At 48.7% G+C, this 27534-nt stretch overlaps 3 protein-coding genes across 16 annotated transcripts in view; 1 reads left to right on the top strand and 2 right to left on the bottom strand.

Moving 5' to 3' along the window:
* Window positions 1-5: 5 nt before the first annotated feature.
* Window positions 6-14624, bottom strand: ARPC4 (actin related protein 2/3 complex subunit 4). 7 transcript variants are annotated; one of them, XM_063805389.1, is made up of 7 exons: window positions 14547-14624; window positions 9300-9418; window positions 7027-7215; window positions 6798-6909; window positions 5349-5444; window positions 3092-3262; window positions 6-901 (listed from the first exon to the last, which is right to left on the bottom strand). In XM_063805389.1, exons 5-7 carry the CDS (start codon window positions 5406-5408, stop codon window positions 896-898), a joined length of 237 nt encoding a protein of 78 aa, XP_063661459.1. In that variant the 5' UTR covers window positions 5409-5444; window positions 6798-6909; window positions 7027-7215; window positions 9300-9418; window positions 14547-14624; the 3' UTR covers window positions 6-895. The 7 variants fall into 7 exon arrangements, with proteins under 7 accessions (XP_063661459.1, XP_063661458.1, XP_063661460.1 ...); XM_063805388.1 differs by lacking the exon at window positions 14547-14624 and adding an exon at window positions 13983-14112; XM_063805390.1 differs by lacking the exon at window positions 14547-14624 and adding an exon at window positions 13926-13999.
* On the top strand, window positions 14034-27141 carry TADA3 (transcriptional adaptor 3). 3 transcript variants are annotated; one of them, XM_063805091.1, is made up of 10 exons: window positions 14034-14285; window positions 14836-14893; window positions 15616-15849; window positions 17146-17396; window positions 17495-17600; window positions 19770-19911; window positions 20001-20104; window positions 21687-21796; window positions 22892-23077; window positions 26559-27141. In XM_063805091.1, exons 3-10 carry the CDS (start codon window positions 15643-15645, stop codon window positions 26749-26751), a joined length of 1299 nt encoding a protein of 432 aa, XP_063661161.1. In that variant the 5' UTR covers window positions 14034-14285; window positions 14836-14893; window positions 15616-15642; the 3' UTR covers window positions 26752-27141.
* Window positions 16461-27534, bottom strand: part of OGG1 (8-oxoguanine DNA glycosylase) — a 39804-nt gene continuing 28730 nt past the window's right edge. For 2 of the 6 annotated variants that reach the window (XM_063805386.1, XM_063805387.1), the window contains 2 exons: window positions 25503-25590; window positions 23998-25241 (listed from right to left, as the gene is read on the bottom strand). In XM_063805386.1, the coding sequence (XP_063661456.1) occupies window positions 25531-25590 (60 nt within the window). In that variant the 3' untranslated portion in view covers window positions 23998-25241; window positions 25503-25530. Of the gene's footprint in view, window positions 16700-23997; window positions 25242-25456; window positions 25591-27534 lie in introns of those variants that run through there. The other 4 variants (XM_024355301.3, XM_024355304.3, XM_024355305.3 and 1 more) reach the window with 4 other exon arrangements.

The raw sequence follows: 27534 nt of genomic DNA, 5'->3' as shown, positions 1-27534 counted from the left end.
GCATAGACCTCATGCAGCCCCAAAGGGGCAAAAAGAGACTTTAATTAGGGGAGGGAGGATCCACCAGAATCAGAAAAGGGACAGCTAGCGTGGGAGCAGAGGAGCCAGAACAGGCAGGAGGAGGGCCCGGCCAGGAAGCTCTGGAGGACTCACCTCGCCACCTCTGGCACAGGCACTGGCACTGACGGACAAGGCGAAACAGCGGCCCCTCTCAACTGGGAGGGCACCCAATGGCCCCTGTAGCCAGAGGTTGCCTGGCTTTTGGGCCCCAGGTCCTAGGCATGACTGGTGGTCACCAATTTGGCCCTTGTCCCCAACCAGTGCTGGGGGGCCATCTTTAGGCAGAACTCAGGAAGCTGGCAGAGAGTTCCCAACACTTATACTGGGGCCAAGGAGGCTTGGGAATAAAAGGGCAAGGGAGAAACTGGAGTCTGAAACCTCCCTCCCTCCCCACCTGGGGTGGCATAGGAGAGAAAAAATAAGTCGCCTTCTGGCTCCAGGCCCGCCCAGACCCACAGCAACCAATAACGTATAATCACTGGGACCAGTCACAGCCACTGGAGGTGGAGGTTTAAAAAAAAAAAAAAAAAAAAGACAAAAAGGTTACAGTATCCTACAAGCACAGAGTTTAAGTTTCAAGACGTTAAAAAAAATCTGTCCCGGCCCAGGGGACTGAACATCAGAAGCCAGCCTGACCAGGCACGTGTGGCCTTGGGGCAGGTCCACTGCTGCTTTCTTGCCCACCTAGCAAGCACACTACCCACCTCCCGCATCGAATGCCCACCCCAACCCAACTCCCTGCCGCCGCCGCGCTGCTCTGGGGAGTGACTCCAGGACGCCTTCGTGGAGACATGGGTAGTCTGAGGGGGAAGGCCACGAGATCCAGCCAGATGGTTTAAAACTGTCAAGAGAACCAAGAGGCAGTGCATGGTGGTTATTATTGCATCCTGGTGGGACTGCTCTAAGGAGGTGCATGAACCTGAGAGCTGCCACTGTGCTCATATCTGTGAGGGGCAGAGTTGGGTCCCAGGACACCTTGTGGTCATGCTCTAATTCAGCCAGCTTTCAGAAGTGACCTATGGGCACCGGCCCTAAGCCTAGCACTAGATAAGGCAGAAAAATTAAGAGCCATGAGAGCTTCTCCACAGCGCCCTTGTGCCCTGGCATGGAGGCTGCTAGAAAGCCCTGCCAGCGTCCTGCCTGGTGAACTGAGGTTGCTTTCTTTAGGCATGGGGGCTCTCATGCAAGGGGCCTGGGGACTCAGAGGGCCAAGTGGAAAAGGACCCAGGTTCTGGTACTTTTGTGTCAAGCTCTGGATGAACCTCCAACCAAGCCAGGCCCTTGAAATGTTTTCTGCCCTCAAGGTCCCCCATGCTGCCTAGGACAGCCCTGCACATTTTAGAGACCAAAGGTTGTGAACCAATGGCCCATGCCTGAAACTAGCCCAAAGATGAGCACTGCATGGCCCACGTGGTGTTTAAAACAATATGAATTAGTTGCCAACCTTGAAAACATGGAAGATGCCATATACAAATCCAAATTTGGGGGTTCAATGGCCTGGAGCTGTGTGGGAGCCAGCCCCTGCACATGAGGCATGCGCTCAGCAGCTCCTCACCCTGCCCACTCCATACTCAGCCCACTCCATAGCTACCCGACCTTTGGATGCACCTGAATTTGTGACCCTTGACAAAGGCTATGGTACTTTCTTAGACCTCTGAGTCCGAAAACCCAGCTCCACATTCTGGTTCCTCCTCTTACTGGCTGAGGGACTTCGGACAGGTGCTTTTACTTCTAAAGCCCCAGTTTATTAATCTCTAACATGGCGATAATAGCTGACTCAAAGACTGTTTTGAGTAATAAATGGGACATGTGAACATACTTTTTTAGGGGTCTAATTCTGTGCGATGTAATTATCATAAATAAGTAAATGATTGTTGAGTGAGTGAGCCAAATATTCAATTGGAACAAGAGCTATTTTCCCCTTCCAGTTCAATCTAGAGGACTCCTAATATCCTGGCCATAAAATTTTGGTGCTGCAATACACGGAAAGCTTACTATGTACCAGGTGCTACGTTTTACACACATGGTCTCATTTAATGCTCAACCACTGAAAGATAAGTATTAATTACCAGACCTTCATTTCACAGCTGAGGAAACTGAGACTTAGTTGAGAGTTCAGTGACATGCCTGAGTAGGCGGTGGAGCCTGGATTCCCACACAGGTGGGTTGCCTCCATAGCTGAGTGAGCTGAACAGCCATGCCGACCTGTGCACCCACCACAGCTACTCTGTACACTGGCCACCCTCAGTATAATTAAATCCCAAGGGAAGCGGGTATAATTTCCATTTTTAGGAATCTGAGCTCCTTCTGCACTGGGTATGTACTTACTGGTGGGAGTACACACTAAGTCTACCGTCTAGAGATCACAGCCACTCTGGGTGGCACATGTCAACAAACCAGATTGTTTGGAAAAAGGAGGAAAAAAAAGGCATGTTCTGAATATCTAAACATCTAAGAACGATGTCACCAGTTCATCAATGTAAACAATTCTACCTCTTCAGATGACTACAGTGCTTTCAATTAGAAAGACATAAACAATGTAAGAGGAATCTGGAGGACTTACGCCATGCAAGTGATGGAAAACAGGTTGAAGGAATCATGATTTAAGCCTGAGAAACATGCTGAAGGAAAGTACTGAAGTCTATTTGAGAAGTGGAATAACATGATTGATTGTCCTATACTCCTAGAAAATTCACATGCAGACTTCACTTACCTCACTTGGGGTTTGAACGAGATAGAGGTAAGGACTTTGTGAACATCCTGAGATGCAGAAATGAGTGACCAAGTTCCTACGAGAGACTAAGAGCCACCCCAGACACCCAAATATAGAAAATGCCTTGTAGCTCTCAGAGATGAACTTGGGATCCTCTAGCTCCAAAGCACCTGACTGACCTGCTGTGCCCCAGGGGTCCTAGAGAGCTCAGGAGATATAAACACACTGCTTGGACCCCTTTCCCACCAGATGCTAAGTTCTCAACATGACCCCCAGATCCTCTGGCCTCTGGAAGGAAAGCTAAAGGCCCCTACTCACATTCTTAAGGAACTCTTCAGCCACAATGCGGGCACGGGCATTGACTGACAGCTTCATCTCACTGATCTCCTTGTCAATCTCCTCCATGAAGTGGATCACAAAGTCCACCAACTTGTGTTTGTACATCTGCTCTGTGTGGAAGTTGGTGATCAGAAAGCTGATATCATACCCCTAGGGAAGAAGACAGTAGGGAGGGGGAAGAGAAGGAACAGGAGAGAATTAGCACCCCATGGGAACTGAGCTGGTCATGTCCTCCACTCATCCACATGCTTCCCACTGGCTGTGATCTTCTGCCAAGCTACATACCCTTCCAGTCAGCAGCCCAGCTGCTCTGGGGGAGGGTGTCTAGGTTGGATCCAAGGAACTGAACCCCGCTGAGAATTCTGTGTGTATCAGACATCTCTGGAAAACTATCTGTGGCACAACAGCTCTGCATTCAGAATGAGTCAAGGAACTTGAAGTCTTGTTACAGAATAATCTAATCAAACAACAGGGAACATTTAGTCCAGAGAAGAGATGATTGATGTGGAAGATGGGTGGGATTAAGGGTCTTTTTCTGCTGGAGGGCTGTGGGAGGAAGATCAATTTTATTTATTCTGGGTGGCCCCAGAGGTTAGATCTAGGACCAGGAGAGAAAATTTGGCTCAGAATGAGGAAGAACTTGGCTAACACGCCTCACGTGTCTGATGATGGCACATGCTGCTGTGTGGTAGTTGCTTAGTCACTGGGGATATTTTAAGTTTACCTGGCAAGGAGTCTGTGGAGAAGATTCAAGTACAAATTCAGGCAACAACTGACCCAATGTTAACTGTGGCTTTAAGAGACTGATTCAGTGGGCCGGGCGCGGTGGCTCACGCCTGTAATCCCAACACTTTGGGAGGCCGAGGTGGGCGGATCACAAGGTCAGGAGATCAAGACCATCCTGGCTAACACAGTGAAACCCCGTCTCTACTAAAAATACAAAAAATTAGCCGGGAATGGTGGCGGGCACCTGTAGTCCCAGCTACTCGGGAGGCTGAGGCAGAAGAATGGCGTGAACCCAGGAGGCGGAGCTTGCAGTGAGCCCAGATTGCAGACTATGATTCACTTTGGGAGGCCGAGGCAGGAGGATCACCTGAGGTCAGGAGTTTGAGACCGCCTAGCCAACACAATGAAACTACTAAAAATACAAAATTAGCTGGGCATGGTAGCACATGCATGCCTATAATCCCAGCTACTCAGGAGGCTGAGGCAGGAGAATCACTTGACCTGGGAGGTGGAAGGTTGCAGTCAGTGAGACTGCGCCACTGCACTCCAGCCTGGGCAACAAAAGCAAAACTCCATCTCAAAAAAAAAAAAAAAAAGGCCAGGCGCGGTGGCTCAAGCCTGTAATCCCAGCACTTTGGGAGGCCGAGGCAGGCAGATCACGAGGTCAGGAGATCGAGACCATCCTGGCTAACATGGTGAAACCCCGTCTCTACTAAAAATACAAAAAATTAGCCAGGTGTGGTGGTGGGCGCCTGTAGTCCCAGCTACTCAGGAGGCTGAGGCAGGAGAATGGCGTGAACCCGGGAGGCGGAGCTTGCAGTGAGCCAAGATTGTGCCACTGCACTCCAGCCTGGGCGACAGAGCGAGACTCCGTCTCAAAGAAAAAAAAAAAAGAGAGAGAGACTATGATTCATTTGGCAGATCTTAGAAAGGATTTCTAATTCACTGTGCTCTTTCTGATGCTAGACTATAGGCTCCGGGAATAAGCAATGTGTCTTATCTTTTTTGCTTTTTTTTTTTTTTTTTTTTGAGACAGAGTCTTGCTCTGTCGCCCAGGCTGCAGTACAGTGGCATGATCTTGGCTCACTACAACCTCCGCCTCCCAGGTTCAAGCAGTTCTCTGCCTCAGCCTCCTGAGTAGCTAGGATTACAGGCGCCCACGACCATGCCCAGCTAATTTTTGTATTTTTAATAGAGATGGGGTTTCACCATGTTGGCCAGGCTGGTCTTGAACTCCTGACCTCATGATCCACCCACCTCGGCCTCCCAAAGTGCTGGGATTACAGGCATGAGCCACCACGCCCGGCTCTTTTTTGCCTTTTCTATGGCTGAGGTAGACCCAACTTTTCCTAAGCTTCTAATCCTCTTTGTTCCCACTCCGAGATGAAGGCCAACTCTCAATTCAGGCAGTGGGTGCCAAACAGCTGGAGTAGCTGGTTCTAGAAACAATCCCAGGCCATTCTGTAACAGGGTCCTGGGTATCGCAAACTCATGGGTCACAGGGTCTCACCTCCACAGGCTTCCTTCGAAGGATAAAGAAGTTCTCTGCTCGCATCATCATGAAGCGCATGAACTTGTGGCATAAAATCTTCTCGATCTCATCAGCCTGGGGAGTGCAAGAGAGAAATGTTTCTCTAAAGCTGACACCCAAGGCCAAAAACACCTTGTAGCCTGGTCTTCTGACTCCAGTTTTTTCAAGGCTCCCAGGAGACAGTGAGGTTTGGTACTCGGAAGGATCACTGAAGTGGGGGACCTGGCTGTCAACTGAAACAAGGGTCTACCTTGGGGCATCTCTTAATGACAACCCATTCCAGAGAGGTAATTCTGACAGGCTTCTATTGCTTCTTTCAGAGTCTACAGCTGTACTCCAAGCTGCCCTTTCCATTCTCATTTCACTAGTGTCACATTTCCCAGGGTGTTTTGCAGCACCACCTGGGCTATCAGAGATAACCTTAGGTGGTCTCTGCTTTAATAACACTGAACATCCAACAATCCCTGAAGTTTCTCCCTTCTGAATGCTCAACATTTCTTTTTTTTTTTTTCTGAGACGGAATCTCGCTCTGTCACCCAGGCTGGAGTGCAGTGGTACGATTTTGACTCACTGTAAGCTCTGCCTCCCGGGTTCAAGCGATTCTCCTGCCTCAGCCTCCCAAGTAGCTGGGATTACAGGCGCGTGCCACCACGCCTGGCTAATTTTTGTATTTTTAGTAGAGACAGGGTTTTACCATGTTGGCCAGGCTGGTCTTGAACTCCTGACATCAAGTGATCCACCCGCCTTGGTCTCCCAAAGTGCTGGGATTACAGGCATGAGCCACTGTGCCCGGCCCTGAACTCTCAACATTTCTAAAGGAAGATTATTGCTGCTGGTTGCTAGCACGCCCTTAACACCTCTCAACACTTGTTAACCTCCCATTTTAGCAAGGAAAGCAGGCCCCAGGGTTATAACTTTCTGTAGAAAACAGTGTGTAGTCTGCATTTAATAACAGTGTTTCGTTTTCATCCTGTTGAAAGCTTAGAGTTGCCCTCTACTGGCCAGGCATGGTGGCTCATGACTGTAATCCCAGTACTTTGGGAGGTTGAGGCGGGCCCATCACCTGCGGTCAGGAGATGGAGACCATCCTGGCAAACATGGTGAAACTCTGTCTCTACTAAAAATACAAAAATTAACTGGGCATGGTGGAGGATGCCTGTAATCCCAGCTACTTGGGAGACTGAGACGGAAGAACTGCTTGAACCTGGGAGGCAGAGGTTGCAGTGAGCCGAGATCATGCTGCTGCACTCCAGCCTGGGCGACAAGAGTGAGAATCCGTGTCAAAAAAAAAAGGAAGCAGAGGCTAGGTTTCCTGCACTCTGAATCTGGAATCTGGCACACTGATCTCTCAGATGGGGACCCCGGACTGAAAGAGGCTGAAAGGACTGAAAGAGGCCTTATGTTGGGCCTCCTCCATGGTGAACTTACCTGTTTCACAGCAATGCTGACCCGGACAGAGTTGATGGAGCCCTCAATCAGAACCTTTTCCTTCTCATTCCTGCTGATGGTCACAGGTTGTAACAGGAGCTCTTTGCTACTCCTGAAAACACAATGTGACAGAGTACTTGTACTACAGACGGATAGAATAGTCAGAGTGACCCCACGCAGGTCCTGGAATCACTATGAGACCATAGAGTCCAAGGAATAGAAGACTCACAAGCAGGGGTGCTCCAAGATGGGGGCCAGTGAGTGTGTTCTTCAGCAGAAAGAGCACAGGCTCTGAAGTCAGGGCGAAAAGGTTTTGAAATCCAGCCTCCTCTGTTACTTTCCTTGGGCAAGTTACCCTGTTGGAATCTCAATTTTCTCATCTGTAAAATGACTCTGATTCCTAATTCACTGGCGAGGACTGAGAGAGATCAAAAAGGGTCAAATGTCTAATAGCGTGCCTGGCACATAGTAGGAGCTTTACAAAAGATAGCTATTTTAGTAACTACAAGTTGAACATCCCCAATCTGCAAATCTGAAATCTAAAATCTGAAACTGGCTGGGCACAGTGGCTCATGCCTGTAATCCCAGCACTTTGAGAGGCTGAGGCTGGTGGATCACCTGAGATCAGGAGTTCGAGACCAGCCTGGCCAACATGGTGATATCCCATTTGTACTAAAAATATAAAAATTAGCTGGGCATGGTGGCGCACTCCTATAATCCCAGATACTCAGGAGGCTGAAGCATGAGAATTGCTCGAACTCAGGAGGTGGCAGTTGCAGTGAGCCAAGATCATACCACTGTACTCCAGCCTGGGTGACAGAATGAAACTCCATCTCAAAAAAAAAAAAACCTGAAAGTTTCCGAGTGCTGACAAGATGCTCAAAGGAGATCCTCATTGGAGCATTTTGGATTTGGAATTAGGGATGCTCAACTGGTTAAGTATCTGCAAATATTCCACAATCTGAAATACTTTTGGTCCCAAGCATTTTGGATAAGAGATACTCAACCTGTACAGGCAAACCAATATACCATTTAGGAATACAGAGAGAACACCTGTCTTAGAGGTAAGGAAAGGCTAAAATTGAACACAGTTTGGCTTCCTTTAATTATCAACCCAGAAATGATTCATTTGCCTCTGAGACCCCTATGAGTTCAGGTTACAAAGTAATGCCTCTGAATACCTAGAGATCTCTAATAGTAATTAATTGTGGTGTGGTGTCTCAAAACTGCTAACCATTTTCAAAGGCCCACTGAAAATCATGTACGTTACACAGTATAACAGAGCATATCCTAACATCTTTATCAGTTATTTTTAAAATTAAAAATTAAATCGTATCATTTAATGTGGTAACCCAGATTATCTCAGTTATGTATGTACCAGAATGAATTTTATTTTATTTTATTTTATTTTTCAGACGAAGTCTTGCTCTGCTGCCAGGCTGGAGTGCAATGGCACGATCTTGGCTCACTGCAACCTCCGCCTCCCAGGTTCAAGCAATTCTCCTGCCTCAGCCTCCCGAGTAGCTGGGACTACAGGTGCATACCACCATGCCCAGCTTATTTTTGTATTTTTAGTAGAGACAAGGTTTCACCATGTTGGCCAGGATGCTCTCAATCTCTTGACCTCATGATCTGTCTGCCTCGGCCTCCCAAAGTGCTGGGATTACAGGCGTGAGCCACCGTGCCCAGCCTATTTACTTATTTTTTGAGACAGGGTCTCACCCAGGCTGGAGTGCACTGTCGCAATGTTGGCTCATTGCAACCTCTGCTTCCCAGGTTCAAGAGATCCTCCTGCCTCAGCCTCCAGAGAAGTGGGACTACAGGCATTTGCCACCATGCCTGACTATTTTTGCATATTTTTTTGATAGAGATGGAGTCTTGCCATGTTGCCCAGGCTGGTTTTGAACTCCTGTACTCAAGCGATCTACCCACTTCAGCCTCCTAAAGTGCTCGGATTACAGGGGTGAACCACTGCACCAGGCCTCCAGATTAAATTTTAAAGGGGAAAAAGATATTTATGAAATGGAAACTAGATAAGAGAAAATCATTCAAAATATGAAGTATTTGGATTAGGGGGTCAGAGTGTGTAGGCTGGTAGGTAAAAAAAAAAATCCCTGATCATTACATTAGAAAAGTATGGAGATGGGAAAAAAAAAAAAGAAAAGTATGGAGATGGAATCTCAGATAACAATTATCTGACCATTCCTTAAACTACCAGTGTTTTCAACAATGCCACAGGAGAGACTTCATCAACAGCCCTGCTCTGAGAAGTCATACCTTGTGTCAACCAATCTTGTCTTTTCCCCTGGGTTCTGTCCTGCCAACCCACTGACCCTATTTTCTTAACTCCAAATTGGGAATCACCATTCAGCTGGCAGCAAGACAAAATGTCAACTGCAGCTTTCCTGACTACTGCAGGACATAAGTTCATGGCACCTTCTAGACAGCAGCCATCTCTGTGTGCTGCACCCCTCATCCCCACCTTGACTTGTCCTTCCCTACCTGACTTCCACTTCCGGCTTGTTGTGTCGTTCCACAACCTGGGAGGAGAAGTTCTCCAGGCAGAGGGCAGCCTGCAATGTGGCCCGCACGGCACTCAGGTAGGGGCGGAGAGTGGCAGTCTATAGGAAATAACACAGAGGAAAGGGAAGATCAAAATCTGTCACGCCAAACCCACCGATCCCCTATTCCAGCTCCCATGAAGCCAGGTAGCACTGAGGGTGCAAGGCTCTTAAGACACTACTGTGAACAGAACAGACTAGGCCTTCGAGACGCCTTCCAAGGTGTAGAGTGGTAGTTTTCAACAGGAGACAATTTTGCCTGCCAGGGTACATTTGGTAATGTCGAGACATTTCCTTCCTTTCTTTTTTAACCTGGGGTCAGACCAGAGGAATGCTGAGACATTTTCAATTGTCATGACTTGGCAGGGAGGGGAACTGCAGGCATTGAGTGGACAGATATCCGCTAAACATACTACAATGCACTACAAAGAATTATCGAGACTCAAATATCAATAGTGCTAAGGTTGAGAAAGTGATCTAGAGACACACCAGTGAATGCATGATTGTCGTCAGTCTATTAGGCCAACAAATGTATAGGTGTACTGTTTGCCACGCACTGAGCTAACTGGGAATTCAAAGATGATTAACACTGTCTCTACCCTCAAACAGCTCAACTGGATAGCAAATATACAGAAAATAACTATGATATAAAGATGACATGTGAAATATTTAGATTTACAAGTAATCTATATTTGCAGAAGAAACTGGTTTTGAAGGTGAAATGGGATTAGGAGGATTTTATAATGAGAAAAAGTAGAATAAGGACATTCTTTTTTTTTTTTTTTTTTTTGAGACAGTCTCGCTCTGTTGCCCAGGCTGGAGCGCGGTGGCACAATCTCGGCTCACTGCAAGCTCCACTTCCCGGGTTCATGCCCTTCTCCTGCCTCAGCCTCCCAAGTAGCTGGGACTACAGGCGCCCACCACCACACCCGGCTAATTTTCTGTATTTTTAGTAGAGACAGGGTTTCACGGTGTTAGCCAGGATGGTCTCAATCTCTTGACCTTGTAATCTGCCCACCTTGGCCTCCCAAAGTGCTGGGTTTACAGGCGTGAGCCACCACACCCTGCCTGAATAAGGACATTCTTAGGAGAGGGATTAGCTTCTAGCTGCACTGGTCAGTCCTTGTATCAGCCAAATTCTTTCCCACCTCAGAGCTTTACACATGCTTGACCATCTATCTGTAGGCTTTTCTCCTCTTTCTTTGCCTAAGTCATCCTCCAGATCTCAGCTTAATTAAGGAAGGCCTCTTGAGAGAGACCTTGACATCCCCCTACAAAGTATTTATTACAATTTACAAAAAAATGTCTTTCATGTCTTCTTAATATTTATTTATTTATTTTTGAGAGGGAGTCTCGCTTCTGTCACCCTCGCTGGAGTGCAGTGGCACAATCTCTGCTCACTGCAATCTCCGCCTCCCAGGTTAAAGCGATTCGCCTGCTTCAGCCTCCCGAGTAGCTGGGATTACAGGCGCACATCACCATGCCTGGCTAATTTTTGTATTTTTAGTAGAGGCGGAGTTTCACCGTGTTGGTCAGGCTTGTCTTGAAATCCTGACCTCAGGCAATCCGCCCACCTCGGCCTCTCAAAGTGTTGGGATTACAGGCGTGAGCCAACGTGCCTGGCCTTTTTAATTTTTTTTTGAGACAGAGTCTTACTCTGTTGCCCAGGCTGGAGCGCAGTGGTGCAATCTTGGCTCACTGCAACCTCCACCTCTCAGGTTCAAGTGATTCACCTGCCTCAGCCATGCGAATAGCTGAGATGACAAGTGTGCACCACTGTGCCTGGTTAATTTTTGTATTTTTAGTAGAGATGGGGTTTCACCATGTTGGCCAGGCTGGTCTCAAACTCCTAACCTCAAGTGACCCGCCCATCTCGGCCTCCTAAAGTGCTGGGATTACAGACATGAACCGCTGCACCTGCCCTCCTTCATGCCTTTGTAAGTGATTTCTCCTTTACTAGGCTGTAAACGTCATGGTCAACAGACCATATCTATTTTATTCACAGCTATATAGCCTCCAACCTAGCTCAGTACCTAACATATACAGTGTCTCACTCATTTCCTGTAGAATAAATAAGCGAAAGAAATAATTAAGATTAGAGTAACACAAAAGGACAGCAAGAGTTCCAGAGTAGTAATGAGTACAATGTTTCTGTATATGAGAAGCATTTTAGATTCACTAAATGAGGCTGCAGCGGTAGGCTGAGGTAAGATCATGGGGAATCTTGAATGCCAGGCTACCAAGTTTAGCTTTTCTCTTAAGGGGGTAAGGAACTACTGGGGCTTTCTGAGGAGGAAGTTCATGACTGCAGCTGCATGATGGCTCTGTGGAGAATGATTTGGAGAGGGAAGTGAGACATACAGCAGACTGTATCACAAGCAAAGAGTATCACAAGCGTTGGACTGACATTAGATGGAGTGGATAATGGAACTGAAAAAAAAACTTCCCAGGGGCTCACGCCTGTAATCCCGGCACTCTGGGAGGCCGAGGTGGGTGGACCACCTGAGGTCAGGAGTTCAAGACCAGCCTGGCCAACATGGCAAAACCCCGTCTCTACTAAAAATACAAAAAATTAGCTGTGGCGGGTGCCTGTAATCTCAGCTACTTGGGAGGCTGAGGCAGGAGAATTGCTTGAACCCAGGAGACTGAGGTTGCAGTGAGCCGAGATCACGCCACTGTGCTCCAGCCTGGGTGACAGAGCGAGACTGTGTCTTAAAAAAAAAGAAAAGAAAAAGAAAAACCACTTCCAACGAACTGTGGTCCAGCCATTCAATTAACTACTACTTGGCAATAAAAAAAGAGTAACTATTGATACACACAACACGGTTGACTTTCAAATGTATTATGGTAAGAAGCCACACTTAAAAGCCTGCATACTAAAGAATTCCATTTACATGACAATCTGAAAAAGGCAAAACTACAGGGGGGAAAAATCAGTGGTTGTCTGGGGTGGGAAGGAGAGGACTGATTACAAAAGGGCTTGAGGGAACTTTTTGGGGTGACGGAAATGTTCTGTATTTTGGTTGCAGTAGTGGTTACACAACTTGACTTTTTTTTTTTTAAGACACGGGATCTTGCTATATTGTCCAGGCTGAAGTGCAGTGGCTATTCACAGTAGTGATCACAGTGTACTACGGCCTCGAACTTCTGGGCTCAAGTGATCCTCCTGCCTCAGCCTCCTGAGCGGATGGTACTACAGGCGCATGCCACCATACCCAGCAAGTTTTTGCAACGCTTTTGAGATGGAGTCTCGCTCTGTTGCCCAGTCTGGTGTGCAGTGGCACGATCTCGACTCACTGCAAGCTCTGCTTTCTGGGTTCACGCCATTCTCCTGCCTCAGCCTCCTGAGTAGCTGGGACTACAGGTGCCCACCACCACGCCCGGCTAATTTTTTGCATTTTTAGTAGAGAAGGGGTTTCACCGTGTTAGCCAGGATGGTCTCGATCTCCTGACGTCGTGATCCGCCCGCCTCCGCCTCCCAAAGTGCTGGGATTACAAGCGTGAGCCACCACGCCCGGCCTTTGTCAACAGTTATAGAAAGTAAACCTAAAAAGGGTGACTGGCTCCGTGACGCCTGTCCTTTCATGAATAAAACAGATGTAGTCTCATGTAATACCTCAATAAACTTGAACTTTCAAAAATCAAGAGGCATGTGCCCCACTAGAAAAAAAAAATACAGATTTTTAGCAGAGACATGAGGTCACAAAGTTTGCCAGGATAGGGAACCCAGGAGGAAGAACAAATTTAGAATAGAATATGAGTTTTGAACTAGAGGTCTAATTTCAAGGTCTCTTCAAGATATCCAGGCAAACCTTGAAAGAGAGCTGAGAAGCCAGATTAGGAGTCATCAGAATGAAGAAAGTTATCGAAGCCAGGAGACTAGATCGGTATCACCAGGGAAGGTGTGACGAAGAGGGAGATGGTCATCCAAAGTCACAAGTCCCAGGAATGCCCACACGTATAAAAAAGGCCCACATGTATGAAAAAGGCCCACATGTATGAAAAAGAGAGGACTTCCAGGAAGGCAGGAATGAGCAGTATCACAGCTAACATACACTAAGGCTGACACAGTTCAGTTCTGACCAGGAAGGGCCTGAATGGAAGCAACACGAGAGATCCTCCAGTGGGGTGGAAGCAGGGCTGGAGGTACCAAGAATGGGATAAGGAAGTGTGGCCGCCTGCCTTAAGCAACTGTAGGGTCAGGAAGGCAAAAGAGGACAAAGGGCGTATGTCGTGAAGTTCCACTGTGGATAGGCAGGTGGACTTGCTTCATGCCTCAGCGGCCCTTCGACCGGCTAAGAGGCCGACTACGTACCCTCGAAATGCTCCAAAGAGCCTAGGAGACCCCACTTCCGGGTTCCTACAGGGCTCAGGAAAAGCCCCTACCTGCTTCGAAGGCTGACCGTGAAGCCACAAGGCCCGCTTCATACCAGGGAGTACCCCCACTCGCCCCTTCCTCACCTCGGGCCCCCGCCCCGCCTCTTTTTCCCACCCTCATCGTGTCCCCACAACCCCCGGACATCCCTCGGCCCCGCGCCCCTGCGGCAAAGCCACATCTCCCACCGACCCACTGCCCTGAGGCCGAACAGCCGGGGGTCCCTGGCCGGGGGCCCGGCTCTCTCACCATCGCGGGCGCTGGCTGGGCCGGAAAGCGGAAGTACGGAAGTGGCCAGCCCCGCGATGCCTGCCCTTTCGCGAGAAGCGCAGCTACGGTCTCCGCCCGGACTTCCGGACGGTACCATCTATGCTCCGAGCGGGGTAGGGAGCCCTTACGAACGCTTGGGCCTTCCGGAAGTTTTCCACCTAGGGATGTCTCGGTATTTTTAAATTCTTGCACTCGAGTCACTATTTAAGCTCCTCCAGGAATGGGTGCAGCTTCCCTTTGTGCCTTCGGCCTTCTTGTCACCTTTGCCACAGCCTCCCCCAGGTATGCAATGGTACAGCCCAGCTTCAGATTGGGCACCAAATTAGGACAAGCCGAAGCGGACGAGCCCTTCGTTTCTTCCGGTTCTGTGCCCCCATCCTTTCTCTCGCCCCTCCTACCCGCAGCTCCTGGGGCTCGGCGGGGCTAACGGCAGCGCGGAGATCTCGGCCGCCAAGCCCCGCCTCCCGCCCCGGGCTGTGCCCCGGGGCTCGCCTGAGGCCGACCACCCGCACCCCACCTCTAGCGGGTTTGCTCGAGGCCCACCTTCTTCCCACCCCCGACAAACTCCAGTAGGCTCGCCCTCGCTGACTCCCCGCCCCCGCGTCAACTGCAAGGGGCCCGCCCATAGCCAGTTCCGGGGCGGTTGCTCACATCGACCGGAACTCCCCGCCCCCTCCCGCGGCCCCGGGGCCGTAGGAGGCCGCAGTGAGGAGGTAGAGGGGGCGGGGGTCGCACTAGGGTGTCCCTAGAGAACGAGGACTCTGAAGGCGGGACATTTGGGCGACCCCCGGGCGGGGCCAGCCATTAAACAGTCCCACTTCTTCTGTGCCAGACACTGAACTGGGCTCTTGACGGGCATCATCTCTTAATCCTCAGAACATCCCAGGGAGGTAGGTACTATTGTTATCCCCATTTTTCAGATTTAGACTTTTAATGGGGAAACAGACCGAGACTTCTTTTGTTCCCATTTTACAGATGGAAAAACTGAGACTCAAAAAGGTCAAATAACATGTTCAGGGGCACATAAGTAGAGAATGGTAAAGCCTGGGCTTGAACCCAGGTCTGTCTGGCTTACCAGCCCACGTTCTAAACCACTATTAGTGACTAGAGAAGGGAGAAAGGTGGAATAGGGTAAGAAAAGAGGCCAAGAGTCCCAGAGAACATGGTAAGAATGGGGTGCTTGGAACTCCAAGTCTTAGCAGAACCCAAGAGAAATAGAAGGGAAGGAAAGAGCATCAGCAAGGCGAGGCAAGGCATAGCAGTATAGCATGGTGATCAGGGTGCAGACTCAAGACTAGCGGGGTTCAAATTGCATCTTGGAAGCATAGGCACATACCCACCCTTACAGAGTCTCAGTTTCTTTCTCTGTAAAAACGAGATCACAATGGTCCTTGTTCATGGCGCTGAGTGAGAAATTCAGTGAGATAAACTGATAAAGTGCTCTGCACCTAGCTTGGTACCCAGTTAAGTGCCCTGTGAGTAGGAACTGTGCCATCAATTTTGTCAGTAAGGGACTGAAGCTGGGCTTCCTTGAGGCTGTCCCTGGAGGTAAGAAACTCTTGGGCTTTTCTCAGACCACTTTGTCTCCCATCAATGGCCCTGTCCTCTCCAGCTCTACAGGATCCCCATATCCTGGGCCATGAGTGAGTTGAAAGACTGCCCCTTGCAGTTCCACGACTTCAAGTCTGTGGATCACCTGAAGGTCTGTCCCCGCTACACGGCAGTGCTGGCACGCTCTGAGGATGATGGCATCGGCATCGAGGAGCTGGACACCCTGCAGCTGGAGCTGGAGACCCTGCTGTCTTCTGCCAGCCGGCGCCTGCGTGTGCTTGAGGCCGAAACCCAGGTGATAACCCCAGAGAGGGGCCAGCACCAGAGATGGACTGCAACAAGTTATGGGATGGGTCATTGAGTTAGCCCCATATGCTGAGACTTGGGGTACAGGGGTTTGTGGGGAGAGGGAGAGAGACGCAAACTGGGTTTGCATGACACAAAAAATACACAAGAATATGCATGATCCTCTTAAATTGCAAGATTTCTAATTCAGTAAGCTTTTATTGGCACCCCACTCATCCCCCATTGTGTTCTGGGTCCTATGCTAGCTATTAGAGAAAGGTAATTAGGACAGTTATGGCTGTCAAGGAGCTTGGCAACTAGGAAAGTGAGAAAGTCAAGTACATACCAGGTGATGTGATGTTGTGGTTAGGAGTCCTAGGGAACTGGAATGGGGAAACCTGGATTTGAATCCTGGCATAAGCGCTTGCTAGCATTGCTGTTTCCTAGCTATGTGACTTTGAGAAAGTTGCCTCATATCTCTGAGTGTCAGTTTCCCTATCTGCAAAGTGGGGTGAATAATAGGACCTACCTTAGTGCTTTTGTGAGGATTAAAAGAGAATTTTTTGCAAAAACTCAGCCCAATGCCAGACACTAAGTAAGTACTTCAGATGTTATTTATTTGCTACTCTGGTGACTTTATTCACTGCATAAAGATGCCTTGAGCCTTGTGTGCCAGGCGCTATGCTGTATTCTGCAAAATAGAGATGGTTAAGGTGGGCTTTCTGGTCTTCAGTAGCTTATGGTCTAGTTGAAGAGACAAGTTGTGATGGTCATTCCAGTGTGACCAAACAACACGACTGGGTGCACGGTGGAGGTGTGAAGTGCCAGAGACTTGTAGAGGAAGGAGGTGCCAACTGGACCTAAAAGGATGAATAGAATTAACTTGTCCCTGGGAATCCATGGGCCCTCCTTGAGGAAGGCTATGACTCAAGTTGTATTTTAGCATCTAAGAACCTGGGTAACTGATTGAGAGAAGGCATCTCAGTAGTGGTGACATCGAAGTGAAGGTTTGCTGAGAGGACTCTTGTGTTAAACAGTATGTGACTGGCATGGGTGATACAGAAGTGAATCAGTATAGATGAACAAGTGAATGAGATTATGAGAAGTATATGAATAAAGTTCTAGGAGGCCAGGCACAGAAAATGAGCTGAATTTTGAAGGATGAGTAAGAGTTTACTAGGTAAAAAGAGGATGGGGAAAGACCCAGGAGCCTCCGTAGATTCTAGATCCTAATTTATTCACTAGAGGAAAGAGATATTCTGTGTTTTCCCTTCTCCCCCTCAGTGACACTTTCTGTAAATTTCAGATCCTCACCGACTGGCAGGATAAGAAAGGTGACAGACGATTCCTGAAGCTGGGTCGAGACCATGAACTTGGAGCTCCCCCCAAACATGGGAAGCCCAAGAAGCAGAAACTGGAAGGGAAGGCAGGACATGGGCCGGGCCCTGGCCCAGGACGGCCCAAATCCAAAAACCTTCAGCCCAAGATCCAGGAATATGAATTCACTGATGACCCTATCGACGTGCCACGGATCCCCAAAAATGATGCCCCCAACAGGTTCTGGGCTAGAGAACATAGAAGGGGGCCTCAAGGTTCTGGTGGTGGAGGCACTGGTGGGGCAGGGGCGCCCACTCAGGATCTGCTTCTCCCTGCAGGTTCTGGGCTTCAGTGGAGCCCTACTGTGCTGACATCACCAGTGAGGAGGTCCGCACACTTGAGGAGTTACTGAAGCCCCCAGAAGATGAGGCTGAGCATTACAAGGTAGAAACTCTGGGCCTTGATAGACATGATGCGGAACAAGAGAGTTCAGAGGTGCCTGAGAAGTAAAGCTACCAAAGCCATGCATCATCTTCCTTCCCCAACCCTGCCCAGTCTGCTGTCTGCTCCATCAGTGCCTCCAGACATCTAGGCCCAAACTCAGCTTTCTCCGTGCACTGCCTCCCCTCTACCCCAGCCAAATGTCAACACGCCCTCAAGCATCTACTTAAGTGAAGTCTGCCCATGTTCCTTTATCCCCATCCCCTCTGCTTTGGTCCAAGCCTTCATCAACTTCTATCCAAACAGCCTCTTAACTCTCTTCCTGTTTCGAGGCCTCTGGAGGAACCTTTCTTTTTTCTTTAAGATATAAAACTTGGGCTGGGAGCAGTGGCTTATGCCTGCAATCCTAGCACTTTGGGAGGCCGGGGCGGGCAGATTGCTTGAGCTCAGGAATTTGAGACCAGCCTGGGCAACATGGTAAAACCCCATCTCTACCAAAATACAAAAAATTAGCCAGGCATGGCGGTGTGCGCCTGTAGTCCCAGCTACTCGGGAGGCTGAGTCAGGAGGATCTCTTGGACCCGGGAGGTGGAAGTTGCAGTGAGCCGAGATCACCCCACTGCACTCCAGCCTGGGCAACAGAGCAAGACTCCGTCTCCAAAAAAAAAAAAAAGATGTAAAAGTCACCTCACGCCTGTAATCCCAACACTTTGGGAGGCTGTGGCAGGCAGATCATCTGAGGTCAAGAGTTCGAGACCAGCCTGACCAACATGGTGAAACGCTGTCTCTACTAAAAATACAAAAATTAGCCTGGCACGGTGGCATGCACCTGTAATCCTGGCTACTCGGGAGGCTGAGCCAGGAAAATCACCTGAACTGGGGAGGCATTGGTTGCAATGAGCCAAGATCGTGCCACTGTATTCCAGCCTGGGTGACAGAAGGAGATTCCATCCATTAAAAAAAAAAGAAAAGCCGGGTGCGGTGGCTCAAGCCTGTAATCCCAGCCCTTTGGGAGGCCGAGGCGGGCAGATCACAAGGTCAGGAGATCGAGACCATCCTGGCTAACACGGTGAAACCCCGTCTCTACTAAAAATAGAAAAAATTAGCCGGGCGTGGTGGCGGGCGCCTGTAGTCCCAGCTGCTCGGGAGGCTAAGGCAGGAGAATGGCGTGAACCTGGGAGGCGGAGCTTGCAGTGAGCTGAGATTGTGCCACTGCACTCCAGCCTGGGTGACAGAGCAAGACTCTGTCTCAAAAAAAAAAGAAGATATGAAACTATGTTTTAATGATGAAAATAAATAAAACATGCTCCATTAAAGAAAATTTAGAAAATACAGAAAAATGTTGAGGGAGAATGCTCCCATAGATGAGCTGTCATGATCAGATGTGCTCATGACATGGCGCTGCATCCAGGCCTCTCTTCCTCCCGTTATCTACGGGATCAAGTCCAGGCATCCCAGTCCTTGGTGGCACAGCTCCAGTGCCCCTCTCCATTTTCCTCGGCCATACCCCTCTTCATTGTCGTGTTGACCAGTCCCACCAAGTATCTTGCCCTCATTCCAGGACACCACAGCCTCCTCGCTGGTCTCTGGGCCTCTGGCAAGCTCTTCTCTCCCTCTTGTCTCCTTGACAGACTTGACTCACCCTTCAAGGCCCTGATCTCATGTTACCTCCACCAAAGCACTCTTTCAGATTCCCCAGCAGAAAGTTAGTCTCTCCTTTGTGCTGCCACAACACTTTGATCTCTCTCTTTCACTTCACTTATCTGATTTCTTAAAAATTTATCTGAAAAAGAGTTCATACAGACAGCAGTAAATTCAAGCAATTTATAAAAGGTCATTCCCTGTCACCCGTGACCTGAAGCCTCCTAATTCTCTCGAGAGGCAATTGCTGTGACCTGAGACAATATGTGTACGTATTCTGCACCTTCTATCTTGGGAATTATTTCAGATTGGCTTCTGTGTGTGTGTCTTAGTTCTTTTTGGACCTGTCTCCCTTACTAGAGTGTGAAGTACAGGTTTTATCTTCGTTGTACTTTCTTACCTACACCTGACACTGGGCTTGGCCTTGGACTAGGGACTTGAGAGAGATATAAGATAGGTAAGTGAATGAATGAATGAAGCATGGCTGGCCAGTGCTTACCCACTCAGGGTTGGGTGCCATCTTTTCCACAGATCCCACCCCTGGGGAAGCACTACTCCCAGCGCTGGGCCCAGGAGGACCTGCTGGAGGAGCAGAAGGATGGGGCCCGGGCAGCGGCTGTGGCTGACAAGAAGAAAGGCCTCATGGGGCCACTGACCGAACTGGACACTAAAGGTAGGCCTCTCACCTCCCTGCCAACCCCAGGTCAGGACTTGAGTTCCAGAACTTCAGCCCACCTCCCCTCCTTTCCTGTGCCCGCTTAGATGTGGATGCCCTGCTGAAGAAGTCTGAGGCCCAGCATGAACAGCCGGAAGATGGATGCCCCTTTGGTGCCCTGACGCAGCGCCTCCTGCAGGCCCTGGTGGAGGTGAGCACCCTAACCCAAAAGAGGAACCATATTTACTTTGTGTTTTAATGTGTTATGCTTATTTTTTATTGGAATTTATCATACATTTATTAGGTTGGTGCAAAAATAATTAGGTTGGTGCAAAAGTAAAAACCTGGACTAATATATAGCAAAAGATTGGGAATAATATATAACTTGTGTACCTAATAGAAAAGTGCACAGATCATAAATGTACAGTTTTCACAAATGAGCTTGTATTACCAGCCTGGAGATTACAAAATGAAACATTACTATATCCTAGAAGCCCCTCTCATGCCCCTGTTTTTCTCCAACTTTCCCCAAAGGTAGCCTTACTCCACAATTACTTTTGCTAAGCATCTGTTGGAGGGGCTTTATACACATCCTCCCACTGGAGGCCAGGACAGTGGTTAACGCTGTGTTACAGATAAGAAGATTGAGGCTCAGAAAAGGGAACTGTTCACTTGAGGTCTCACACACCAGGATTCAAACCCTAGCTTCAGGGGCCCTGTCTTTATACCTGCTGGTTGACCTTAGACACACCCTCACACTCTTTCACCTCATTGAGACTCAGTTTTCTATTCTGGCTCAAACACAATAGTTTATCTCATGTAACAGTCTGGGTACATGTTGCAGGTTATCTAAGGTAGGGGAAGAGGCAGGTCTCTATCTCATATCATCAGACAGGGACCCCAGCTGACGGTGGCCTTGCAGTCTGCACAAGGTCACTCTGGGCGTAATTGTCACTCCAGTCCCACAGAATAAGAGCAAGGAGGCCGGGCGCGGTGGCTCACGCCTGTAATCCCAGCACTTTGGGAGGCTGAGGCGGGCGGATCACAAGGTCAGGAGATCGAGACCATCCTGGCTAACATGATGAAACCCCGTCTCTACTAAAAATACAAAAAAATTAGCCGGGCATGGTGGCAGGCGCCTGTAGTCCCAACTACTTGGGAGGCTGAGGCAGGAGAATGGCATGAACCCGGGAGGCAGAGCTTGCAGTAAGCCGAAATTGTGCCACTGCACTCCACAGCCTGGGTGACAAAGTGAGACTCCATCTCAAAAAAAAAAAAAAACCAGGAGGAGTGTGTGAAGGAAACTTTTTGGCCCATGCCTAGCTGTGGCTCTTATCTCTTCCGATCACTTTCCCCTGGAGAGAACCTGTCACATGACCATACCCGCCTGCAAGAGAGCCTGGGAAGTATAGTACAACTGGACAGGCATTGCCTAGCTGCCATGGAGGAAAGGAGAGTATGGCATTCGGACAGCTAGCACCTCCGCCACAGCAGGCCTAGCACACTGCCTGGTGCGTTGCAGACGCTTCACAAACCTTAGCTGTTCATTACCATCATTGAGTGTTAATCATTTCTCTTCTGTGTTCCTTTTTCTTCATATCAGTACGAAAATAAAAGGGATTTCTAGAATGATCAAAGCAATTTGGGATTGGTATGGGAAGGCTTCCCACGGTAGGTGGGATGGGAAAGATAAAAGGATATTTCTGGTGTTTGAAGACTGTCGGTGTAGGTCAGAAAGGAGCAGGAAAGTGGAACAGCTATTTTTCCTTCCACTCATTTTTGTGGTCTTCTAGGAAAATATTATTTCCCCTATGGAGGATTCTCCTATTCCTGACATGTCTGGGAAAGAATCAGGGGCTGACGGGGCAAGCACCTCCCCTCGCAATCAGAACAAGCCCTTCAGGTGAGTGGTGTCCTATCCACAACCCACAGTCTGGCCCCTGCTTCTGTTGGCTTCTCTCCATCTCAACCTGGGGAAGTCCTCATCAGTAAGAGGCTGGGGGCAGTTAGGTGAAGCCTAATAGCAGTCTCAAGTGTGAGTGATGACCCAGCGTGTCTGCATGCACAGACTGAGTGCAGGGTTGTTCAGCACAGAACTGTTCATACCATAAATAACCCAAATGTCCTGCTGAAGGGGAATGGTTGGCTAAATTGGCATAACTCCATATGATGAAATAACTTGGGGCTATTAATCATATAGCTGCAAGTATAGAGAAATATAGTTAAATGACATGAAAAGATGTAAATTATAGAGTGACAAGTGGGGAAAATATTAGTTGTAGCCCAGTATAGATGGTATAATACTATTTTTACTTAAAATATATTTCTTTTTTTCTTTTTCTTTTTGAGATGGAGTCTCGCTCTTGTCGTTTAGGTTGGAGCGCAATGGCGCAATCTTGGCTCACTGCAACCTCCGCCTCCCAGGTTTGAGCGATTCTCCTGCCTCAGCCACCAAGTAGCTGTGATTACAGGCGCCTGCTACCATGTATGGCTAATTTTTGTATTTTTAGTAGAGACGGGGTTTCACCATCTTGGCCGGGCTGGTCTTGAACTCCTGACCTCAGGTGATCCTCCCACCTCGGCCTTCCAAAGTGCTGGGATTACAGGTGTGAGCCACCATGCCTGGCTTACTTACAATATATTTAAATATGTGCACATAAGGGAGAAAACCTGGACTAATATGTAGCGAAAGATTAGGAATAATATATAACAAAATCTGGAATATATATAATAATATATAACAAAATAATAGTAATTCTCTCTGGGTTGTTGGCATTATGGGTTTTTCCATATTTTTTGAATAGTAGATACATACGTTGCTTGTGTTTAAAAACCAGACCAGATGTGCCTGTCCCTCCCTTTGTATCTGGATAGACACAGAGAGGGTGCCCAAAGGGAAAGGCAGGTTTTCACTGACCTTGGGAAGCCCTGGGAACCTCCAAGGTGGGCCCTTCTCCAAGCTGGCTCTTGAGTCTGACGGGCCTGCCTCCTGCTGCAGTGTGCCGCATACTAAGTCCCTGGAGAGCCGCATCAAGGAGGAGCTAATTGCCCAGGGCCTTTTGGAGTCTGAAGACCGCCCTGCAGAGGACTCCGAGGATGAGGTCCTTGCTGAGCTTCGCAAACGGCAGGCTGAGCTGAAGGCACTTAGTGCCCACAACCGCACCAAGAAGCACGACCTGCTGAGGTGAGTGTTAGCAGGATGCACAGTCCCGGGGGTGGCCTTGGAGGCTGTGGCCACGGCTAGTCACCTTTCAGGGGTTTTACAACAGGCTTTCCAATCCTGGCTGGCCTCTAAATCATCTGGAGAGCCTCGAAAAAAACAGCAGTGGCCAGTCCACCGGGTATGTCCCAAACAAATTCTAATTCCACAGAGTGGGGCTCAGGCATCTGTGACTGACCGATTGATTTGATTTGTTTTTGTTTTGTTTTTTTTTTGAGAGGGAGTCTCGCACCGTCACCCAGGCTGGAGTGCAGTGGCATGATCTCAGCTCACTGCAAGCTCCGCCTCCCAGGTTCACGCCATTCTCCTGCCTCAGCCTCCTGAGTAGCTGATACTACAGGCACCCACCAGCACGCCCAGCTAATTTTTTTGTATTTTTAGTAGAGACGGGGTTTCACCGTGTTAGCCAGGATGGTCTCGATCTCCTGACCTCGTGATCCACCCGCCTCGGCCTCCCAAAGTGCCAGGATTACAGGCGTGAGCCACTGCGCCTGGCCTAGTTTGGTTTTTTAATTATGGTAAAGGCATAATATAAAATGTATCTCCATGGGAGGCTGAGGCAGGAGAATCAGTTGAACCTGGGAGGCGGAGGTTGCAGTGAGCTGAGACTGCACCATTGCATTCCAGCCTGGGCAACAAGAGTGAAACTGCATCTCAAAAAAAAAAAGAAAAAAAATGTACCCTTCTTAACCATTTTTAAGTGTACAGTTTAGTAGTGTTACCCATATTCACATTGTTGTGTGATTTATTTTTTGTCTTTTCATGCTTCTTTTCTTTTTATCCCCAAAGTTTTGTTATTAAAAATTTGATACACACAGAAAATCTGAAAGAATCATACAATAAACATCAGTATATTCTCCACCTAGACTAATTAACTGTTAATATTTTGTTGGAGATCTGTGATTTTTATTTGCTCATCACAAGAAATTGACCAGTGTTTTAGGACATGTTCTTTTGGGAATCCATCACAGTGCCTGCCATTCATTTGATGTCAACTCCCATCCATCTTGTTCTGCATTGATCACAAGGGTATAGGTGACATCTGGAGGAAGACTGTGGAATCGCTACCCTTTAGTTAAAGAGATAGGGAAGCAACCCGAACAAGTCTCTTTGCTTCTCACAGACAAGTGCTGTGTCTTAACTTCATAGAGCCCTGACAGGACAGGGCACATTCATTCATTTGGCCATTTTTTTTTTTTTTTTTGAGACGGTGTCTCACTCTGTTGCCCAGGCTGGAGTGCAGTGGCATGATCTCGGCTCACTGCAACCTCCGCCTCCCGGGTTCAGGCAGTTCTCCTGCCTCAGCCTCCTGAGTAGTTGGGATTACAGGCATGCACCACCATGCCAGGCTAATCATTTGGCCTTTCTTATTGTCTCTTAGATATTGTGCTGGGGGCCAGCAAGAGAGGCAGAGCAAGGGACTTGCGGATTACTAGCAGATGATCAGTAAAGACAAGTGCCATTAAAAGGAGAGGTAGTTGCTGACAAGGTGCCAGGGTATTTAAGGATAAGGATGACTAATGTATGCTGAGGGCCTACTGTGTGTCAGGGGCTTTATGTACACTCTCAAGTGTCTTGACAACAACCCAGGAGGGAGGAGCTATTTTCGTTGTTTACCAGATGAGGAAATAAAGGCCCAGTGAAGTGAAATGCTCTGCTGAAGGTCACACACTCAAATAAACAGCAAGCTGAGACTTGAACCCGTGGTTGAATCAAAGCCTCTTTCTATAATAGTTTGTTTTCTCTGAAAGGTGAGAAGAAGAAAACACAGATGGAAGAGGCACTGAGGGAAGCAGAGGGAGAGAGAGGAAGAGAGAGAAAAGCAGGCATGTGCAGTTACAGAAGTAGTGGGCCCTAGCTGGGCCTGGTGGCTCATGCCTGTAATCCCAGCACTTTGGGAGACTGAGGTGGGAGGCTTGTTTGAGCTCAGGAGTTCGAAACTAGCCTGGGCAATGTAGTCAGACCCCCATCTCTACTAAAAATTTTTAAAAATCAGCTAGGCATGGTGGCACATGCCTATAGTCCTACTCAGGAGGCTGATGTGGGAGGATTGCTTGATCCTGGGAGGTAGAGGCTGCAGTGAGCTTGATCAGGCCACTGTACTCCAGCCTGGGTGACAGAGTGAGACCTGTCTCAAAAAAAAAAAAAAAAAAAAAGAAGTAATGGGCAATGAAGAAATGGCTTGCAGCTCTCAGGAAACCAGAACACAGCCCTTACCCTGCTGCAGAGCAGCTGCAAGGCCTTAAGCAGCCCCTGACCTGAGCATCAGCTTCCCCTTCTGGAAAACTGGCAGGCTGGACTCAATCACTAAGTGACCTTCCAGCTCCACCATCGATGAAATGTATAAATCAGACCCTGTTCAGAGAGATTGATCTGGTGTCTCACCCACCTCCTGTCAGCCTCAGGCTGCCTAGACCTTAGGGGGCTCTGGAATGCAGATGCCGACGTAAGCAGGCCTTCTGCTGGCACTGGAACACCTGAAACAACAGTGTTTAAAAACAAGAGTTTGGCCCCAGCCTGCTCCAGATCTCCCCCTCACTAACCGTGGGATCCTGGGATCATCTTTAAGCCTCATTTTCCTCACGGGTAACATAGGAATAATAGTACATATTTTGCAGGGTTGTTAGGAGGATTAACTGAGAGACAGAGAGAGTGGGTGTGCGTGCGTGTGTGTGTGTGTGTGTGTGTATATATATATATATTTTTTTTTTTTTAGAGACAGGGTCTTACTCTGTTGCCGAGGTTGGTCTCAACTCCTGGCTTCAAGTGATCTTCCTGCCTCCATCTCCCAAAGCGCTGGGATTACAGGCATGAGCTACTTTGCCCAGCCTACTGTGTATATTTTTAAGACCTTTTTTTTTTTTGAAGACACAGTCACGCTCTGTTGCCCAGACTGGAGTGTAGTGGCATGATCATAGTTCACTGTAACCTTGAACTCCTGGCCTCAAGCAATCCTCAGCTCCCTTGGAGTTGGGACTACAGGTGTGCACTACCACACCCAGCTAATTTTTTAAATTTTTTGTAGAGACAGTCTCACTATGTTGCTCAGACTGGTCTCGAACTCCTGGGCTCAAGTGATCCTTCTGCCTTGGGCTCCCAAAGTGCTGGGACTGCAGATGTGAACCCCCATGTGCAGCCAAGACTTTATTCTTCTAGAGCAGTTTTAAGTTCACAACAAAATTGAGAGAAAGGTACAGAGAATTCCCGTATCTCCCTGTCCCCACATGTGCACAGCCTCCCCCGTGATCAACATGAGTTAATATTTTTCAGGAGCTTAAGATAGTGCCATGTAAGTGTAGTTCAGTAACTGCTTTTTGGTCACGACTGTATGACACAATCCACAGGCATGCCAGCCTGGGCTGGTGGGTAGGCTCAGTCTTGAAGAGGGAGGGGTTGCTCTCTGGAGGTGGGCTGACCCTGGCACCTGGCTGGCTGGTCCCCACAGGCTGGCAAAGGAGGAGGTGAGCCGGCAGGAGCTGAGGCAGCGGGTGCGCATGGCTGACAACGAGGTCATGGACGCCTTTCGCAAGATCATGGCTGCCCGGCAGAAGAAGCGGACTCCCACCAAGAAAGAAAAGGACCAGGCCTGGAAGACTCTGAAGGAGCGTGAGAGCATCCTGAAGCTGCTGGATGGGTAGCCCTCACCCCTGCCTCAGGCTGATTATCTGGCCTAGGGGAGGGGAAGGGAGGCCCACTTCCTTCTTTGGGCACAGGAAACATTGGCCTGTGGCTGTCCCTCAAATGGTGGCAGTCTCTAGAGGACCGTGGCCCTTCCCCTGAGGTCTTTTGGCCTAGCTCTGTGCAACCAGGACACAGGAAGCCCTGCTGGGCTGGCCTGAGGCCTAGTCTCTGCTTGGTCCCCGAGATGGGGTTGGAGGGGACTTCGTTTCTGGGTCTTCCTCTTCCCCTCTTTACCATCCCCCACTCCCTAATCCCCTCCCCCTGTCTCCCCTTCAAGGACTTCTCCCTTGTGGTTTTGTAAAGTGCAAACTTAAGAATAAAGTGACTGCTGTGGTTTTTCAAAAAAAGCATCCAGTCTTTGAATGTCTGTTACAGTGGGGAGGAAGGAACCAGTGTGGGTGGTAAGGTTTGTGGGGGGTATGCTTGGTGGCTCTCAGCCCATGGCCACTAACCCATGGCATTCAGTCAGGGAGAACTTTCTGAGTACCTCTTTCTGAGGATACTTGTGGCTGCACGTAACAATGCCCCCCAGCTCAAAGTGGATTCACAGTAAGGAAATGTGTTGGCTGCAGGATTGGCAGTCCTGGGACAGAATGGCCTTCACGGTTAGCCAATCTAGCAATTCTTCAGGGTCATCAAGGGTCCAGGTTTCTTTTTTTTTAAATTTAAGTTCTAGGGTACATGTGCACAACGTGCAGGTTTGTTACATATGTATACATGTGCCATGTTGGTGTGCTGCA

The sequence above is a fragment of the Pan troglodytes genome, chromosome 2 (assembly GCF_028858775.2).
Source record: "Pan troglodytes isolate AG18354 chromosome 2, NHGRI_mPanTro3-v2.0_pri, whole genome shotgun sequence".
NCBI lineage: Eukaryota > Metazoa > Chordata > Mammalia > Primates > Hominidae > Pan > Pan troglodytes.
Note: the sequence above shows the minus strand (reverse complement) of the source record. Positions and strands in the feature narration are given on the sequence as shown.

Bases quoted from the DNA above. Each gene is read 5' to 3' on its own strand.
- ARPC4 (XM_003309611.7), bottom strand. From the start codon at position 13,985: ATGGTGAGAGAGCCGGGCCCCCGGCCAGGGACCCCCGGCTGTTCGGCC. The intron at 9,419-13,925 runs GTCGGTGGGAGA...TATTTCCTATAG, and splicing joins GTTCGGCCTCAGGGCAGTGG to ACTGCCACTCTCCGCCCCTA. The intron at 6,910-9,299 runs GTAGGGAAGGAC...TTGTGTTTTCAG, and splicing joins AAGCCGGAAGTGGAAGTCAG to GAGTAGCAAAGAGCTCCTGT.
- TADA3 (XM_063805091.1), top strand. From the start codon at position 15,643: ATGAGTGAGTTGAAAGACTGCCCCTTGCAGTTCCACGACTTCAAGTCT. The intron at 17,397-17,494 runs GTTCTGGGCTAG...TTCTCCCTGCAG, and splicing joins AAAAATGATGCCCCCAACAG to GTTCTGGGCTTCAGTGGAGC. The intron at 19,912-20,000 runs GTAGGCCTCTCA...GTGCCCGCTTAG, and splicing joins GACCGAACTGGACACTAAAG to ATGTGGATGCCCTGCTGAAG.